The 21519-nt window shown below is 33.2% G+C and overlaps 1 protein-coding gene across 2 annotated transcripts; it reads left to right on the forward strand.

Moving 5' to 3' along the window:
• The first annotated feature begins 10665 nt into the window (after positions 1-10665).
• Positions 10666-18401, forward strand: LOC149143075 (alpha-bisabolene synthase-like). 2 transcript variants are annotated; one of them, XM_089446451.1, is made up of 12 exons: positions 10666-10884; positions 12449-12767; positions 13064-13250; positions 13436-13653; positions 15143-15263; positions 15363-15475; positions 15592-15821; positions 16192-16304; positions 16529-16627; positions 16732-16947; positions 17062-17200; positions 17755-18401. In XM_089446451.1, the coding sequence occupies exons 1-12, from the start codon at positions 10741-10743 to the stop codon at positions 18313-18315; spliced, it is 2460 nt and encodes an 819-aa protein (XP_089302577.1). In that variant the 5' UTR covers positions 10666-10740; the 3' UTR covers positions 18316-18401. The 2 variants fall into 2 exon arrangements, with proteins under 2 accessions (XP_089302577.1, XP_089302578.1); XM_089446452.1 differs by lacking the exon at positions 16529-16627.
• The last annotated feature ends 3118 nt before the right edge of the window (positions 18402-21519 follow it).

Consider the following 21519-nt stretch of genomic DNA (forward strand, 5'->3'; position numbering starts at 1 on the left):
AGTTCACTAAAGAACTTTGGTATTTTTGGAGGCCAGCAAAGGGTTTGAAACATCCGTAAGAACATTATTATAGACCACTAACCTGAGGGAAGGTTTTTCCTAGAGGGAATAAGAGGCTTGGAGACCTTAGAACCTGTAAAAATCTCTCCTTAGCTTTCTATACAAGCTAAGGATACTCTCTGCAATTAAGACTTGCTCAGGAGGGAATTTGGGATTTGAACCATGTGTTTCATACCACCACAAAATTTGGGGACGGAGCATCCAAGTAGCAATTCATTGGAGATTTTAGGATTGGTAGGCTTTAGGCTTATCCCCTGGCCACTTATTCAAGATGGGGATATGAACAAAATCTAGGTGGAAGGAGCGTTTACTGATATACCAAACCCTAGAAGAATGGAAAGAACCACATTTTGGTAATCCCTAATATGGTACAGATTTGGTTGATAAATCGTCACCTGATGGCTATAATTTTGTTAATCAGGCATGTCAACTAATGACACTAGAGCATCATAGCACTAGGACTTTGGAGGAATGATGTCATGGTGATGTTAGAAAGGATGACATGGTTGTGCCAGGTGAAGGACACATGTCACCTAGATTTGGTGGTTTTAGCATGACATCTAGGAAAATATGAGTGACACATGGCACACATCAGTCGTGCCACATGGAAGGGTACACACCAGCAATTTTCATGTTTCAAGTGTTGATTGGATGTTGGAAAATGAGGTGGCATGTTGAGTTATCGTATTAGCATATCGATATTTCCATATTGTTTGGGCCATGGAAAATCCTTGATATCTCAGTATTTGAATATACATGATTCAATACTTCCATATGATCAAGGACATGTTAGCATCCAATATGTGTTCAACTGTGATTGGACATCAAAGATATGAGGTGGCAAGCTAGCCACCATCTTATCGACCTATTAGGAAATTTCAAAGAGTTGTAGTTATGGGGAATTCATCGATATTCCAATATTCCATGTTGGGATATCACTATATTTCCATATCGAAGAATTCAACCAAGGAAATATCGACATATCAAAGAATTAAACTAAGGATATATTGGCATATCGGGGGATTCAACTAAGGCTATATCGGCATATCAGAGGATTTAACCAAGGCTATATTGGCATGTTGAGCCACTAGTATATCAACACACTAGAACACCAGAGGATTTAGGGATGTGCCCTTTTATAAAGACCATGATATAACAAGGGTTTGGTATGAAATATGGGAAGTATACATGGACCAGTGTAGGGTGATACGTGATAAAGTACTCCCATGTGTCAACCACATGGCTTGTATGAAGGTTGATGTGGCCCTTTATGGAGTAAATATCAAAATGGGCGTAAATTTATGCCTAGAGCTCATAATGAAATGAAATTTATATTTTTGTAAATTCCTTGATGAGAAGAAGACGATGGAAATGTCAAAATTATGATTTGAGGTGATGAAAGAAAAAGAAAATTTGATAACCAAATCTTCATAACAAAGCTTGAAGGTTGGGTCTAGTTATGCCCCATAACCCTAATACAACATTAGGCTTTGGGTGAGTTATAGGTGGCCACCCATTGAATGTGGAATTCAATTACATATACAACAAGCACCCACTAAAAGAAACACACTTTTCATGTATTTTTAATTTTTCAGTGCAGATTTACTCAAAATTATCCATAACGGGTGCTCGTTGGATGTCTAATTTATTTTTCATCCAAAGGATACCTGCACTTGAAATTTGAGTAAACCTATGAGAATATAACCCAAAAAAACAATTTAAAAAAATAGTTTTCTTTCTTTTCCTTTAAAAAATCAAAGCCCTTATTTTATTATTTTAACTATTATTTTATTATTTTCCTTAGGAAGCTTGTTTTAGACCTCAAAATTCTCCTAATGAGTACTCATAATGGACTCTTCATTTCGCTCAATGATTTTCTCTACAAAAGGTGGATTAAATTCATCATATAGAAGATGAAAGTAGTTTTCATCCTATAAATGGCAACTATCCTTATACTAATCGTCGTAGTCATCCTCTAAATCACACTAACTGTATCTTTCTCAGTTGTAATCTTCCATGATGCAAGGGTATGTGGGCCCAATAATATATGTCTTTTAACATTTAATGATTATCTCTTTTATATTTTTTTATATCTTTGATTCCCTGAGATCAATCCTAGAGTTCAATATTTCCAACAACATTATCATAGTGCCATATTTCATATGCACGAGTGTTAGAGAGTGAAAACTTGCAATCAATATATCACACTAAATTGATTAGAAATACAACATATAATATACCAAATTAAACCTTCAAAAATCCTATGTCCATCGCATTGGACTAGTGAAAATTGAAGACTTCTATCAAAATATATGAGTTATGCAGTGCATGTGTTTGTCACAAATAAAAAACCCTAAAAGAGTTAATTTTAGGTCAATGATATATTCACTTCCCAAATTTTAATTTAGATTAGTTTTTTTATTACACTAGTTGTTATTTAAGATATGCAACCAGTTTCTTCAATTTCTAGCCAAAAAGTTACATGAATCAATTTAAATGTTGCAACTCTCCTTTTCTTTTTTGAAAACCTTCAAAATATGAAGAAAAGGATTATTCCCATCTTTGACACAAAAAATTGTTACAACATAAAATGTTACGTACCTTAGATATGAAAATATTATCACATATAAAATATCATAAACACTCTACACTTTATTAATATGAAAACTCTTAAGGTGGAGCAACACTTTACAATTGATCATTTTATGGAAGGAATTCACTCTTTTTCACTTGCCTCTTCAAGGGGGCAACCTCCTAATGAGCTAAACTCTAATAAAAATACTCTTCCACACATTTCATAAGGATTTCTTCATCCTTATTTATAATTATCAAGAGAACTCTAATCATTACAAACTCCTAACCACCTAATGGACCTTCTTTAATGAAACCTCATTAAATTTATTCAATACTAAACACCATAATGGACCTCTAGTAAGTCTTATTTAAATATATAGAAAACATATTCCATATTTTATTGAATGGCCCCCACTATCATTACTCTACTATGGGCCCTTCAAATCCTCACTACACCCCTAGGGAGGATTCCAACAATAAGCCTCTTGATGAGGATGCCTTTCTAAAAACACTCACCTCCAAATAATAATGTTTCTTGGTCAAATGATTACGACAAATATTCAAATGGATGAGTAATTCAAATGTATAACATGAAAAAGCCATGTGTAATTCTAAAAAACATTGTGCTATTTGGGATATGCCATGTGTCTTCATTATCCAACCCTTGTAGAAGTCTTATAGCCATAAATAATATAAAATGGTTTTTTTTAGATTTAACACTCTTAAGGAATGTGCTTTAGTCCATTTAGACTTGGCTTAAACAATAAAATATTTCCTCCTCTAGTGTGCCCAAGGAAGGAGGGCCCCATGTCCACTTAACAACTTCCATCTCATTAAAATACTCACGCATGCATGTGCCTTTGAAGAGAGAGGAATGTGTGCTTGAAGAATGTGCCTCTGCAACAATTTTGACCAAGTCAACCATGAAATACCACCATATAGAGTGCACCCTTTGCATTTGTGCAACTATGTCTTCATCAAATCCATGAGATCTCCTCAAAATGTGTGCACATCGACCTCCTTTGACCAAGTCAAACCATCACTAGTCACATAATGTGTGCAAGGTGTTAACAAGGTTATGAAGGAGTGAATATGTCATCATAAAGGAGCACACCACCTAGGTATGTGTGCATGAGCATGTGATATGGAAAGGGTGGATGGTTAAAACCTTAGGGAACATGAATAATTAGTCTCCCTAGTAAACTCAAGGCTCAACAATCCTCAAGTCTTGTGCCAAAGGATAATGATGAAGCGTGAATGTCTTAATGCATGTGAGCAAGGCTAGGCTAAGACGATGGTGAACTATCTTTTTGGTGTGTTGCTTCAAGATATGTGCCAAAGGGTGGGTGCCTAGTCTCATGTATACCACAAATATTTTAAGTTATAACTCCTAGTGACAAAGTAGCAAGTGAAACTTAGGGAGAAGGCCTCAACTAAAAATTATAACAAGAAAGTACTAATAGGCCAATACTTGGGTAATAAACCTAAGGTTTAAGACTTCATTAAAATATCATGAACTAGTTAGGTGTATTCACAATAGAAATAGTGGAAATATGAAAATCTAGGGGTAACTTAATAAAGCATAAAACTAAAGGAATATGAACAAAAGTACCATGCACCTTCTAAGAGATGGAGTAAAGTGATATATAAGTGTAAAAGTGACTTTTACCTAGGTAAAAGGTAATAATTGTTGGGTGTGGAGCATGATTATTTGGAGGTCTTTGTTTCAGCTGGATGTATACCCCAGGAAGATTGTACACCCCTCCAAGCGGGGGGGTGCGGGGGGCAATGCCCTCGAAGCCAAAAACAGATGTAAAATTGCCTTGTAAAAGTATAGTAATTTCTAGTCAATCTGGGCCATTCATTAGGCGGATGATCTGACGCTAGAACTTATGTTTAGTTTAGGGGTTTTTTCCCTAGAAGGTAACCCCTCTCTTTGTATGAGGGCATTATATTGAGGCTGAGATATAGATATGTATTCTCAGAGCGAGAAATAGAGAGGTAAGATTGTGAGAGAAAACAGAAGATATTACAGCGGATCTGCTATAGGTTGTGTCTCTTCATTTTGCTGGATAATAGAAAGGAAGGACTGGATATTCGAGGTGGACGTAGCCCAAACTGGGTGAACCACGTATATCTATGTCTCTCTTGTTTTATGCTTTTTCTGTGTTTATATTTCTGCAATATTTTATGTGTTCCATTGCTCTGTAATATTTTCTAACAATAATGTCATGTAAAGCACAATTTACCTAAGCAAAGTGATAAAGTGCGGTGAAAATATATTTGTGAAATAAGTTTCACCTAAGTAAAAGAAATATAAAAAACCAAATTTAATTCTTAAATCAATATAAAATATAATAATGTACATACAAATTTCAAATCAATCCAATTTTTTTTTTCCGAAGAAGAGAATTCATAATTTCCATTAATTTCATAAAATAACATGTTGTAGATGCTGAACGCATATGCTGTAGTGTGGGTAAACCACTTACAAAAACAATACTTCAAGAGAAGTATGCAGAAAAGCCCTCAAAACAGGGCAGCAAGAAGAATGGATATGTAAACCCCAACAGGAGGATACCCCTACCCATCTCAAGCTAAAATAACAGAAAAAAAAACAATAGCTCCTGAGGAATGTGCAGAAAGTTCGAAATGGCCGCCAAGACAAGGAGGAGAGGCACGAAATGGTAGGGAGCAGCCAAGGTAGCCACACCCCCCCACCCCCTCAAAACTCTCCTCCTGTGATCAAAGAAGCCAGAGGAAGAAACCACCCATATATCCAAAGAAGCCAGAAGAAACCAACCAGAAACAGCCATTGACGAGACGGCACGAATCGGTGCAGAGACAGACTCCACACCACAGATCCCTCAACGCTCCCAATAACTGCAGAGGTAAGCCAGCAAAAGGCCAAAAAAAGAATCCAACGCCTCAGCAAGGGAACCCATCAGGGCCCAACCAGAGCAGAGGCGATTCGGATCCGGGGGCAGAGGCGGCTAGGGCAGCCACCTCGCCCCCACGAAGAGAATCAAGAGGCCCAACAATGCCCCCGCCCCCGCACCGCGGCTCAGCACAAACTTGGAGAGACCGCCAAAACAGAGTGTCTGAAGTTGAGCCGAAGTCCGCCGAAAACCAGAAGAATATGGACACACTCCGCCGCCTCCCAACTCAGTGCACAAAGCAAATCCGGAACTCTGCCTATGAAACCCAGAGACTAAGCAGAGCAGGCCACCAACCCGGGATCGACAGACAAAAGCATGTCGCAAGGGAAGAGATCCGCAGGAGAAGGGGAGCGGAGGCCGAAGTCGAATCCTCTCCACAGGCTACCGGAACCGCTGAACTTCAAACCCCACCAGACGCAGCGAGCCCCGGCACAGATATCTTTGCCGCACGACGATGAGTCAGGGCGGCCGGAAACCACACCAGAGGCAAGCCCTGCCGCCGCAGGCGCGATAGCAGCAACCAGAGCCGAATAGAAACCCTAGCTTCCCACTTCCGAAAAAGGCTCCCCCCCTTCAAATCAATCCAAATTACAATTAAAAAAAAAGAAAAAAAAAACCTTTATTAAAATTATACCTACCGTTGCCCTACCTAAAATGTTAAAAAATTATTCAAAATATCAATAAATCTACTTTAATTTATAATTTATATATCATATAAAAAATATTCTTATTTATTTGTTAAACTCAACTCTAACATAACTTTAAAGATGTTAAAATTAACTTAAATAAACTAAAGTAATTAATTGAGATCTGAATGTTGAACTTGCAATACAAAAATAGTATGCGTACACTCTACACATCGAATTTCATTTCATTTAAAAACATATAAACACAACCAAAAATGGAATAAAGTATATGAAAATTTCCATGGACATACTCTTTGATAGCTAGGCTACCTTAAACGGGAAGGCTGAATTTTTTGTACATGGTTATATGGGTTTCCATTTGGCTAGCATACTTTACTACCTTATTTTTCTTTTGCTTTTATTGTTACTTCAACGATCTGTCTTGTTATTGTTGCCTCATGCTATGTGTTGTGATATTTGTCTTTATTGTTTTGTGGTTTTATTGTTTTTGTTTGCCATGTGGCCCATGTTTTTATGGTTGATAGTTGCCCATGTTTTTATTGTTGATAATTGCCTCATGATATGTGTTGTGATATTTGTCTTGTTTTGTGGTTCCATTATTTTTGTTGACCATGTGGTTCATGTTTTTATTGTTATATTTCAATGGCTGGAAAATAGGTGTTTTTTTCTTAGGTCTTTATGAGGAGTATGAATTGTGGTATTAATGCTTCAACTCTCTTGGATATTGATGATGTAATTCTTTTTTTTATATATTAATATAAATTGTTTCCAGCTTACAAATAAAAAATTGTTGTACTAATTGTTTGAAATTCATTCTATAATAGATTGCTCAATTTTAAAATTTCAAAGGATTCGTTGTTCTCTCTTTTTTGGTTTTTGTCTATATAATTGTTAAAATCATATAAAATCATATTTCAAAATGAATGCAAATAATTATTGTTGTTCAATAAAGTATCAACAATTATAATAGGGTCATTTAAAATAAATATATACGTTTTGTCTATATAATTGTTAAAATCATATAAAATCATATTTCAAAATGAATGCAAATAATTATTGTTGTTTAATAAAGTATCAACAATTATAATAGGGTCATTTAAAATAAATATATATGTTTATTGTAGTAATGAAATTAATTGAAATTAAATATATATAATTCAAATTGTGTGTATGTGTTAAAATTCAAACTTGTTATTCATATATATTGAGAGTTGTTGACATGGTATATATTTTCAGCGTTTTAAAGTTTCATCACTACCTCCTCTATTAGAGAAATTTTGAGATCTAAAATGGGTCTCCTAAGAATATTATTAAATAATAGTGGAAATAATAAAATAAGATTAGATTACATCAACAAATTTTAGAGGGAAAAAAGAAAAAACTAATTTTTCAACTTATCTCCCTACAGTTTACTCAAATTTCGAGTGGGAGCACTTGTTGAATGCATAATTTAATTCCTCATCCAAGGAGTACCCATCTTGCATACTTTCAAAGGACCCTATTTTTCAAAAAATAAGAAATACATGAAAAAACGTGATTGCAATCACGTTTTTATATGTATTTCTCATTTTTCGTGTAGTATGGTCCATTGAAATTATACAACATGGGTACTCCTTGGATGAGGAATTAAATTTCACATCCAACGAGTGCTCCTATTCGAAATTTGAGTAAAATTGTAGGGAGATAAGTTGAAAATACGAGTTGAAAAAAATGTTTTTTAGTTTTTATTTTTAAATATTTTTACTTTTTAACTCCAAAAATGGTGAATCATCCCCCATGGTTGACATCATCATCTTTAATCCTATTGGTTCTTATAAAGTTTATTTTGGTTGTACGTTTTTGCTTTGAGGCTCATTTTAGACCTCAAAATTTCTCTAATGTCAATGGAGAGAGCTTTGTAAAGTTTCACACTTTGGAAGCAAAAATATTAGGGAAGTATGAAAGTGGTTTTATAGAAGGATGGGAATCTATATGGACAAAGAGGAACCACTTGGAAATGTTACATAGATAAAAGAGATTAACCCAAAAATAATAATAATGAATACAAAATAAGTATTTCTAACAATAATATGCATTGAATATGATACTAGAAAATCAATACTAGTCAACACCTTGGTGTTTGAGGAGCTTTTGGATGTTCAAATCGCTTACGACCACATACATGAGAAAACAATAAGTACCCCATGTTAGAGTAATTAATGTTTTATAGGTTGGCATATACTTTATTGTATTTAAATATTTTTAGATCCAATGGTGTATATGCTAGCATATACAACATTTATTACTCTTCTATGGGGTGTGTATTGATAGCTCAAAAAACACAATATGATTAACCCAACTTAAAGAGCACCCAAGCTATATAAGATGTAGTGACAAATAAACTAGTTTAAATGGCATAGCCCAAAACTCTCCTTGAAAACATAGATTCATAAGGCTAAGTCTTATTTCTCAAAATATTTACATGTTGTAATGAAGTTGAATTATCCCTTTAGTCTACCTTAATGTAATGAAGTAGACTTATTTGTTTCCTTCGAAATAGGGTAAGGTCTTTTAATCACTAACTAATACTAAAAATTAGTAATACTTTATGTAACATGTAAGGAAGGGGCTAACTAGCTTATAATGTGACTTACACTAGAACTAACACTCACTACACAAGAACAAGGACTTCTTCCTCCAAACCCCTTCTTATTTAATATTATAATGACCAATCTTATTTTAAATGTATATATAAAAAAGAGTAATGACACTACATTAATACTAAATGTTATATCAAATATTATAATAGACTTCATTCCTCCAAACCCCTTCTTATTTAAGATTATAATGACCCATCTTATTTTAAATGTGTATATAAAAAGGAATAATGACACAACATTAATACTAAATGTTATATTAAATATTATAATGGACTTCATTTTATTCATTCAATGTAATTTTTTTGAACAATATAGAATATATTTATTGGACATTTTATATATATGTTAATAAGATAAAATTTCAATATATTATTGCATCCATATATTTATTCAAAATGCAAAAAAAACTAGTGAAATCCAAGCAACAACTTTCATTAGTAATGACAAAGTAGACTTGGGAAGATGTAATCTATAGCTTTGGGTTTTTAATATACATATAACTTACAATCAAGCTACTCAACAACATTAGTAATACTAAAGTAGGTTTATTAAGATGTAATCTATAGGTTTGGGTTCCTAATACATACAACTTACAATCAAGGTAGATAATGGAAGTATTCATTACATTGTAACTACCATTATATTTTTGATGAATTTGGTTGAAGTTTTACATAATAGTGAATGGATATGGTTGCTCCATTATATATTGATTTTTAGACATTTATATTTGAGGTGTAAATTAGTTAGTCTGTGTGGGGTTTAGTCTTCATAGAGTCTTAGTTTCAAAAAGCATGGGAAGAACTGGTCATATGATTTGAAGTGACTCTATTTGGTGGATCCATTACATATTAATTTTTTGACAATACCTATAAGGTGTAAATTAGTTGGTTCTTATGAGGTCTAGTCTTCATAGAATTTTAGGTTCAAGTGTGATGGGCACCGTGATGGGAAGAAATGAGGATATGATTTGAAGTCATAGTCAATTCATTACATATTTTATTTTTTTGCAATATCTATAATGTGTAAATTAATTGGTTTATATGGAGTTTGGTATTCATATAAAATTTTAAATTCAAATCTCATGCTAATAATTAAAATGAAGTTTTAAATTCAAATCTTAGGCTGAGAATTAAAGTAATTAAATTTGTTCAATCCATTATATAATAAATTTTTACCATACCTATATAATATAAATACAAAGCTTTCAACTTCGACAATGAGGTGTTAGCGTTGCGTTGTACTTATATGGGCAATGAGCTTTCAACTTGAGCTGTGAGCAAAGCTTTCAACTTCGACACTTGGCAAGCTGTTAGGTTTGCGTTGTAGCTTTCTGCGTAAGACAACTCGGACGCCAACTCCACTTTCAAAATCTCGTGCCCCTGGAAAAATCACGAGTACGCGAATACAGATTAGATTTTTGTAAACCTTTTTTTAATTAAACATCAGAATGACAAGACCCCAATATATTTTAGACATCATATTTGACGTGCAAAAATTTTCACCACCAACTCTATAATACATGCTGAAACAAAAAATACATACTGTAAGACGTCAATTTCCAGACCTGCTAACGAGTAAGCGAAATATTTGCAGAACCCTACAATTCCCACGCCTGCTCAGGATTACGCGAACTATTCGCAGAATCAAAGGTCGTTAACCACGTGCCGTTGAAATATCAGAAGTTTTAATTATTGGGGAACTCTGACCACACTTTCCCGCCACTTTCTTCGTTCATTTGTCGTATGCGCTGTCGTTGTGCAATATATACATGCAGCAGCGCAGTGTAATATCAAAGCTTTACTCGATCTCAGCGTCTGTCTACGGGAAAATCGATAAAGTTGAAGTTGTTTCTGTTCCATTTGATAATTGGCACTCAGAAAAATGGCTACGTTTTCTGCTGAATCACCAGTTTCCAGTTTGGCTTGTGGTTTGTCGAGTAACAGCGGTTTGATCAGAAGGACGGCCGATCCTCATCCTAACGTCTGGGGCTTTGAGTTTGTGAATTCTCTTAAATCACCTTATGCTGTGAGTAATAATGTTTTCTTTTCCTTGCCAACTTTCTTATTTCTATCTTATGTTCAAGTATTTTCATTTCATTACATACTCTCTTGTGTTCATCTTCATGATCATTTATTAACTTTGCTTCTTGCTTATTGGATATCAGAATCTGCAAGTTCATGAGCGATTTTTTATTTAATGAAGTTCTAGATAAAGCAGATTTTTATAAACTCAAAAGCTTATAAATATATATGAATATGCAATTGACATAAATTTAGGATATCAGAATTGTATATATATATATATATATACACGCAATTTACATAAACTCAGGATATCAGAATTTGCTTATTAAATATCAAAATCTGCAAGTTCATAATCGATTTTTTATTTTATTTAATGAAGTTCTAGAGAAAAAAAATTATGTCCAATGCAAATTTTTATAAACTCAAAAGTTTATGGAGAATCACAAACAAACAAACAGAAAAAGATGACTAACCATTCTAAATCATAGCTACCAAATACGCACGGAGAAATAAATACGGAAATTCGGCAATTCGATTCGAACATCGAATAATTCGATGAAAATTAGATTCGGTTCATAGTAATTTCGTTTGGATAACAGAAAAAGTTTATGGTAACTTCGTTTGGATAACAGAAAATTTACTATTTATAGTTTATTATAGTTTATTGCACAGATTTGTTAATTTCTCTCTCAGATAATAGTAAGTTCAGTGATCTTTGTTAATTTGAGTTTTTGAGAACAGTAAAGTAGTAATCCTTAAGCATAAAATAGATAGGTGCCTTATTGCAGGTAGGAAATGGAAAGGCTACCGGATTGTAGGTAGGAAATGAAAACAAATTTTGAGTAGAGAAAATTTCTTATTTTTAATTTGAGTATTGCTTCAAAGGGTTTAGATAATAAGGAAAGAAGCAAAATCTTGAAGATTAAATCTTATAATAATTAATTGATTTTCTAAATATAATATATTTGTATTAAGAGAAATCTTATAAACATATTTTTGAATGTTTAATTTTTAAATATGTATTAATTATAAAAGATATTAGATAAAATTTGAAATTAAAGAAAAGTAGTTTTGAGTTTAGAATATTTAATTTTTAAATAAATATTAATCATAAAACATTTTTAAATAAGATCTGAAAGTAAGAGGGAAGTTTTGAATTTTGAAAAGAAGAGATATCTTGGAGGTAAGACAAATGTGGTTATAGTTTTGGTAAGTAAACTCTAATTTTAAAATTGTGGTTATAGTTTTGGTAAGTAAACTCTAATTTTAAAATTGTCTATATTGATTAAAATTATTTAAATTTATTTAAATTTCAAAATGAAGGGGAAAAATCAAAAGCATTGTTGTTACAAAAAAAATATATATTTAGCTGTTTAGGATATATAGTTTTGAATTTTTCCCGAATTCGAATTTCGTATCGTATAGAATTCGAACTTGAACGTGATAACTATGTTCTAAATTGCTTTCCAACTTAATCTACAGGGGCGTTTTGATTGTTAATAAGATACTTTGTTCTTCTCTTTATATGCTGATCATGATAACTTCTTCGCTTTCATTGTTCTCAGAATTCTAGTTACAGAGAACGAGCGGAGGCCCTTATTAGCGAGATTAAAGCGATGCTTAATACAGCCATTGCAGGAGATGGAGATTTTATGATTACTCCATCTGCGTATGACACAGCATGGATAGCGAGGGTGCCTGCCATTGATGGCTCTCCTCGCCCGCAATTTCCCCAAACGGTTGATTGGATTTTGAAAAACCAGTTAAAAGATGGCTCATGGGGGACTCAGTCTCATTTTCTGCTGTCGGACCGCCTTCTTGCCACTCTTTCTTGTGTTCTTGCGCTCCTTAAATGGAAAGTTGGGGACGCTCAAGTACAACAAGGTAAGAACCAGAATAAATAGGAATTTTCAGACGTTGCTGATTTACAAATGATGTATGACAAAACCGAACCTCTAAGCTAATAAATGAAGAGAGAAAGTGGCCTTGCTCTAATTTTCTGGATTTCAGAAATAAAATTACATTCTGCAGATATATGTTTGGTATGTATTCTTATGTTAGTTTATTGAAATGTTAGTGTATTGAAAAGAAGAATAAGCAGAAAATAAAATTACGTTGTAGATACATATCCGGCCTATACTCCTAAGTTAGTGTATTGATATTTGTCTGCATGTATGCAGGCATTAAATTTATAAGAAGCAATCTGGAACTAGTAAAGGATGAAAGTGATGAAGACAGCTTGGTAACAGACTTTGAGATCAACTTTCCTTTTCTGTTGAGAGAAGCTCAATCTTTCCAACTTGAACTCCCTTATGACCTGCCTTATATACACAAGTTGCAGATGAAACGGCAAGAGAGATTATCAAAGTAAGACTTCTTGTTCCTGTTAGGAAGGTTTAGCCATTCAAACCGTTCTGATTCTAATTTTAACATGTAAAGTTTTTGTGTGGGCAAGACCTATTTTCATTATTGTGATCAAAATCAAATCAAATTAATAAATGTTCTGCAATTAATTTGCACATTCTAATAAATGTTTTGCAATTAATTTGCAGACTTTCCAGGGAGGAAATTTACATCATTCCGTCCCCATTGCTGTATTCTTGGGAGGGAATCCAAGATATAGTTGAGTGGGAAAGAATAATGGATGTTCAGAGTCACGATGGGTCTTTCTTAGGCTCACCTGCGTCTACTGTCTGCGTTTTCATGCACACGGGGGACGTGAAATGTCTTGAATTCCTGAGCAATGTGGTGTCTAAGTTTGGTGACTTTGGTATGGGAATGAATATGACATTATAGCAGTTTTTTTAGGTTTATTAGTTTGTTCATAATTTGTGAGATTAGGTTTTTATTAAGGAATGTGTTTGTTCATAATATGTGAGATTAGGTTGTGATTGAGAAACTGGGATCTAGGGCATTTCAGTTTTTAAAATCATTTTGAAATAGCAACTCTTAAAATGATCGGATTTGTGATTATATCAGAAATATTTTTATTTTATTTTTTATAATTATCTCACTTAACCAGTAAAGAATTATATCTAATTAATAAACATCATGAATATGAAAATGAATATATAGAAAATAACCATCTCACTTACCATAGTAAGGAACCATATCTAGTTAATAAACATCATGAATATGAATATGAATATGAATATGAAAATGAATATATATATATATATATATATATATATATATATATATATAATGGTTTTATGTCTTATATCAAATTCTATATTGTAATATAGAATTTGAATATGTAAAGATTTATTTTTCAAGATGTAAATCTTATTTGAATGTGAAAAAAGATTTTTGATTCCTCTATAGACTGATAAATACTGATAAATAGATATAAATTAATTCTTAATAATATTATTTATATTTATAAAAAATTCACATATTTATATATAGAAATATTATATAAATATTCTTATTTGATTAAAACAATTTTTTAAATTTAATTTTTTAATGTGATATATATATGTTTATTAATTATATATATATATATATATTTTGAAATATATTTTCTATATTTTAATTTTTTATATATTTTAAAATATATTCACGAGGTTTTGGATAGACGGATAGACGTGATCACGTTAAAGCATTTTTTGATGCAAAGTCACTGGTTCAATTCCTTACCTATGTCATAGTGATATATTGGACATGTTGAAGATGTAGTCTTGCCAAGCTTAAAAAATATTATTATTTTTTATTTTATTTTTTACTTTTGAGATTAATTGATTGCATTTGCTATTTATTGGTTTTATGATTTAACTATCCATTCATGTTCAAAAGATGAACCACAATAAATGAATATAAAAATATAAACTTTAAACATATAACCTGCATTCTAATTTATTATTAGTATTTAAATTTATTTTGATGTAACATGTATATTATGATTTTTTTTAAATTTTATTTGTAATTTTATTAATAAAAAACAAAAATTTAATTTAACTTATTTATCATTTATTATTATTTTTTAAACTTCTTATTATTATAATAAATTACTTAACAGGGAGTGAAAAGAGCCTCTCTGCATAAAAACTATAAAGATATAAGTATTATAAGTATATATTTTACAATAATATAGAATAAATATATATTTTACAAAATATAGAACACTATAAAGATATATTTATTACGGTATATATTGTGCATATTTGATACAAAACAGACTATTGTTTTGTTATTGCGGGAGGATGGTTTGGAGTTTAATATTTAATTATCTTTATCATTGTATTGCATTCATCCTGCAGTTCCCTGCATGTATCCTGTGGATCTGCTGGAACGTCTGTTGATCGTGGATAATATTGAACGCCTTGGAGTCTATAGACACTTTGAAAAGGAAATCAAGGAAGCTCTCGATTATGTGTACAGGTATAACCAGGTTTTTTTATTTTATTTTACTCGCCTTCCTTTCCATATTTCCTCGGAAAAATCCTTCAGTCTAACATTGATGAAATCCATGGCATACAGACATTGGAACGAAAGAGGAATTGGGTGGGGCAGACAGAACCCCATAGCAGACCTCGAGACCACTGCTTTGGGATTTTTGCTGCTCCGGCTGCATAGGTACGATGTATCGCCAGGTGCGTATCAATTTTACTTCATTTTATTTATGAAGCTATGCTAGCAGGACAGTGGCAGAAAACATGCGTTGGATTTTGAAGAACTTTTCTCTGACCTTTGAAAATCGCACTAGCAGTCGTTTTCGGAAACTTCAAAGATGGCAATGGTCAATTCTTCTGCTCGACTGGTCCATTCAACAAAGAAGTAGCAAGCATGCTGAGCCTTTATAGAGCTTCACAGCTAGCATTCCCTGGAGAAAACATTTTGGATGAAGCCAAAAGCTTCACTACTAAATATCTGAGAGAAGCTCTTGAGAAAAGTGAGACTTTCAGTGCATGGAACAACAAACAAAACCTGAGCCAACAGGTAACAGAATGCTATATATATATATATATATAATACAGAATGGAACATATATATTTGTTGTTGGGCTTGAATTTATATATATATATAATACAGAATGGAACATATATATTTGTTGTTGGGCTTGAATTTAAATCAATAGTAGATTTTAGAATATTTCTGAAATCTTATAATTATGAGCAACTTCAGAAAAATTCAAAAAATTGACTTTTCTTTTGATGATCAGACTATAAAATATTTTCAGATTTTTAATTAAAATAAAAATACTGATCTTTTGTTACTTTCTTCTTTGATGAAAAGATTTAAATTAAATTAATTTGAATCAGTATGAGATTTGAAATTTTGATTTTTACATGGCCATCTCCATTGCCAGATTAAATACGCCCTGAAGACTTCTTGGCATGCCAGTGTCCCAAGAGTGGAAGCAAAAAGATACTGTCAAGTGTATAATCCAGATTATGCATGTTTAGCAAAAAGTGTTTACAAGTAAGTAGTGTTTATTTTAGATTTTTAATAATTTTTTATATAGTTAAATTTAATTGAACTTATTTGAATGGTAGATTTTGAGAATATTTGAGAATCTAGACTGATTATTGTTTATTTCAATCAACAGAAAATAACTCTTGTATAGGTGAATTTTTTTTCTTCTCTATAAATAATATTATTGTATTATTGTTAGACTGAGAGGGTGCTGCTTATTCTAATTTCAGATTGCCCTACGTGAACAACGAAAAGCTTCTAGAGTTGGCAAAATTAGATTTCAACATTGTCCAGTCCATCCACCAAGAAGAGATGAAGAACGTTACCAGGTAACTAACTAACAAACAGTCCCTCATGAGAAATCTGAAACCATTTCAACCGTTATTTGTCCTAATCATGATTGATTCTGCGTGTACGTCACATCACATCACAGCTGGTTTAAAGATTCGGGGTTGCCTCTATTCACCTTTGCACGGGAGAGGCCGCTGGAATTCTACTTCTTGATAGCCGCTGGTACGTATGAGCCCCAGTATGCCAAATGCAGATTCCTCTTTACAAAGGTGGCGTGCTTGCAGACTGTTCTGGACGATATGTATGACACTTATGGGACCCTAGATGAATTGAAGCTGTTCACTGAGGCTGTGAGAAGGTAGGGATTGGATCACATTGGATTGCAGATAATTTTGTGTCTATTAAGTAAATTAAATTAAGTGTCTTAGATGATTATACTGATTGAATTAAGTTGGCTCAATTTTTTCTTCAGATGGGACCTCTCTTATACAGAAAACCTGCCCGACTATATGAAACTATGTTACAAAATCTATTATGACATAGTTCACGAAGTGGCCTGGGAGGCAGAGAAGGAACAGGGGCGTGAATTGGTTAGCTTTTTCAGAAAGGGAGTAAGTAATATTGAATTTGTTTTGTTAGATAAAAAAATAAGCCACATATTGTTATTTTTGTTTCAATTTTAGATTTTGGGAATATTTCAGAATTAGAACAACAGGAGTAAGTTCAATTTTTGAAGGTGACCATCTATCTTATTCTGGAATATTCTCAAAATCTACCATTAAAATAAATTTAAATTTCGCTTAACAACATTCTAGAATATGTTCAAAATCTATCATCAAAATAAATTTAAATTTGGCTTAACAACATTCTGGAATATTCCCAAAATCTACCATCAAAATAAATTTAAATTTCACTTAACAACATTCTGAAATATTCTCAAAATCTACCATCAAAATCAATTTAAATTTCGCTTAACAACAATAAGGTCAATTTTTGAATGAGCAACTATCCATCACATTCTGAAATATTCTTAAAATCTACTATCAAGATAAATTTAAATTTCGCTAAAACAATTCTCACCAGAAAAAAATTTCCTGCATTGATTGATTAATTTGCTGTGATGCTAAATTTGATATTAATATCTGGATCCATTGATATTGATCAGTGGGAGGATTATCTTCTGGGTTATTATGAAGAAGCTGAATGGTTAGCAGCTGAGTATGTGCCCAGCTTGGACGAGTACATCAAGAACGGAATCACTTCCATTGGCCAACGTATACTTCTGTTGAGTGGAGTATTGATAATGGAGGAGCAACTCCTGTCACAAGAGGCATTGGAGAAAGTAGATTATCCCGGGAGACGTGTTCTCACAGAGCTGAATTCTCTCATTTCCCGCTTGGCCGACGACACGAAGACATATAAGGCGGAGAAGGCTCGTGGAGAATTGGCGTCCAGCATTGAATGTTACATGAAAGATCACCCGGAATGTACAGAAGAAGAGGCTCTGAATCACATCTATGGCATTCTGGAGCCGGCAGTGAAGGAATTGACGAGGGAGTTTCTAAAGCCCGGCGACGACGACGTGCCGTTCGCATGCCGGAAAATGCTTTTCGAAGAAACTAGAGTGACGATGGTGATATTCAAGGATGGAGATGGTTTCGGTGTGTCCAAATGGGAAGTGAAGGATAATATCAAAGAGTGCCTTATTGATCCCATCCCACTTTAATGTACTCTTACTTGTACTCAAAGCATAAATGTACTCTTACTTGTACTCAAAGCATAATGATAAATAAAACAAAAGTTACATGTTTATGTTTGGCTTTTTAAGTTCACTTTTATTTATATTTTTGACTATATTTAATTTCAATAAAGTTTGATAATTTATAAAATATATTTTATAAATTTATCATCTATGATTAAAACCAATTTTATGTTTGCCTAAATTTTAAGATAATGAGGTAGATGTTTTAATGTAATCTCACTTGTACTCAAAGTATAATAATAATTAAAAAAAAGTTATATACTCATGTTTGGTTTTTTAAGTTCACTTCCATCAAGTCTTTGGCTATTTTTAATTTTACTAAAGTTTGATAATTTATAAAATATATTTTGTAAATTTATTATCTATAATCGAAACTAATTTTATATTTGTTTAAATATTAAGATAATGGGGTAGATGCTTTAATGTTATCCCGCTTGTACTCAAAGTATAATAATAATTAAAATAAAGATTATATATTCATGTTTGGCTTTGTAAGTTCACTTCTATCCAAGTCTTTGACTATTTTTAATTTCATTAAAGTTTGATAATTTATAAAATATTTTATAAATTTATTACCTATAATCAAAACCAATTTTATGTTTGTTTAAATTTTAAGATAATGGGGTGGATGCTTTAATGTAATCTAGCTTGTACTCAGAGTATAATTATAATTAAAATAAAGGTTATATACTCATGTTTGGCTTTTTAAGTTCACTTCCATCCAAGTCTTTGACTATCTTTAATTTCACTAATGTTTGATAATTTATGTTGATAAATGGCAACAAGAAATTCCAATTTAATTTGTTTTTGAATTAAACTGAGAATTAAAATCGAATTATATTCTCATAGCAACTTGTAAATAGTTAATTAAATTTAATTAACTTAATTAGCTTAGGAATTTCTAGTTGGAAGTTTTTTGTAGTCATATATATGTTCTCCCTAAGTTTTAGGGGTCCATTATGAGTTTAAATTGAGTTGGAAATTAGATTACTCAATTTACTTAGTTAAGTTCAGTTAAATTAGTTCCAAACTGTTTGAGGAACTAATAGAAAGTCTCACAGTCAGTTGGTGCACTAATGCATCCACAAGTGTCACTCTAGTTAACTGAAGATTCCTTCATCAGAAACTCATGCATGCCAATTCTAAGAAAAACCCAGTTGATACTAGAGTGCAAGGACAGTGTACTATTAGTTGTATTATTTACTGAGCGTAAATATCATGCATGCATCAAAGATTGATCCTATGTTTGGATTGCGCAATTTTGGAAGCATGAATTCCCTTTAAATACAGACTATTCATCCTAGGAATTACGCAAGAGATTAGGGGCTTGGAGAGCTGCAGAATTGGCTAAATGTTGGCCAAGAGCTAGCTTCTGAGCTGAGAGAGTTGAGCATACTTGTGTGGAATTGTTCTAGTGAGAACAAGCTCTATATATTCACTCATATTTCTGATATATGCAATACAGATAGCAGGTTTTTGAACAACGAATTTTCCCAAATACATCTTGTGTTATGTGTCATTGATTTATTTTTTTCTTGTTCATATTGTTTTCATCGATCTATTGGCTTCTGTTGGTTGAAAGCAGAAGTAGATTCTTGTCCTGTGCTTCAGTACATTGCTTGAACCTGTGAATCTACATGATATCAGAGCTGAGAATAGTATACTAGAGGAGATTTCGAATTTTTGAGTTCAGGGCTACAGGTGAAATTCCAATTTGCAATACATACTTCTGGATCGACAGATGGCGTTCTACAATTTACGGATCGAGTATGCCTTGAAAGGAAACTCGAATTTTATAGCCTCGAGGGACAGAATGGAGATTGTGCTAGAAGATAATGGCTTGAAGGAATTCGTTGATCAATAAATTCCTAATCCAACAGCATCGGATGCACAGAATTTGGTCGAATGGAAGAAGTGTGTGGCGAAGGCGAGGCGGATAATCCTTGAGGGAGTTCAAGACCACATTATCTCGAGTCTCCATGGAAAGGAAACTTCATATGCTATGTGGAAAGCATTGACGGACTTGTATCAAAACAACAGTGACCAAAGGAAATTGGCACTGAAGGACAAACTTCGAAAAATCAAAATGGAGAATGGCGAGACTATTCCAAAATACTTAACCAAGTTCACTCAATGGCATGATGAACTTGGAAGTGTTGGGATCATGGTTGCTGAGGATGATATGGTGAGTCTTGCTCTTCTAGGACTCCCAAAGAGTTGGCATAGTTATCAGGACTTTGTCAATGGTCGGGAGAAGCTGCTAGATTGGAAACGATTGTGGTCAGATTTGATGCAAGAAGAGATCAGGAGGAACACCAGGGATGACTCTTCATCAAAGACTGATGATGAAGACAATTGTGCCTTAGAGATTAAGGCGAAGAAGGGAAAATGGAAAGCTTCCAATTTCAAATCAGATTCTTATCATGGAGGTAAGAAGAAAGACATGACGAAAGTTAAGTGTTTTCATTATCATGAGTTGGGCCATTTTGCTACAAAATGTCCACTCAAGAAGTCCAAAAAGAAGTCCTAAGTAGGAGCAATGGGTGAGGCTTTGGCCTCTCAATTCGAATTGGAATTTTCCCTCACTGCATGCATGGTTTCATTAATGATGGGAAGTATGTGGTACTTAGACAGTGGATCTTCATTCCACGTGACTGGCGATAAAGAGTTACTCAGTGACCTGGAGGAGAGAGATCTCCAGTTGCATATTGAGATGGGTGAAGACAGGAAGTATAGTGTTACTGAATTAGGCACGATTACTTTTCAGAGGGAGCATGGGGCTCCACTCACCTTGAAGAATGTTATGTATGTGTCGGGGCTGAAGAAGAACTTGCTATTTGTTTCCATGCTTGAGGATAGAGGCTATGATGTGATATTCTTGAAAGGAAACGTGTTCCTTCGACACATAGCCATGGGTCAAGTAAAGAAGATAGGGATTCGGGTGAAGAATCTCTATAAGCTCGAGGTAGAGGAGTGTGTTTCTTTGAGCACTAGAGTAGAAAGGGTGCAGAGCTGAGACATTGGTGAATTGTGGCACAGACGACTGTGCCACTTACATCATGGGGCTTTGAAGATATTGCAGTAGATCTCTAACAGTCTTCCCAAAGGTACGCTTGAGAAAGTTGATACATGCAAGGGATGTACTTTGGGAAAATACACCAAGTCTTC

This window comes from Pinus tabuliformis, chromosome X (genome assembly GCF_031772625.1).
Source record: "Pinus tabuliformis cultivar Carrire ecotype Pingquan chromosome X, CPIR1, whole genome shotgun sequence".
Taxonomy (NCBI): Eukaryota; Viridiplantae; Streptophyta; class Pinopsida; order Pinales; family Pinaceae; genus Pinus; species Pinus tabuliformis.

Bases quoted from the DNA above. Each gene is read 5' to 3' on its own strand.
- LOC149143075 (XM_089446451.1), top strand. From the start codon at position 10,741: ATGGCTACGTTTTCTGCTGAATCACCAGTTTCCAGTTTGGCTTGTGGT. The intron at 12,768-13,063 runs GTAAGAACCAGA...GCATGTATGCAG, and splicing joins GGACGCTCAAGTACAACAAG to GCATTAAATTTATAAGAAGC. The intron at 17,201-17,754 runs GTAAGTAATATT...GATATTGATCAG, and splicing joins TTAGCTTTTTCAGAAAGGGA to TGGGAGGATTATCTTCTGGG.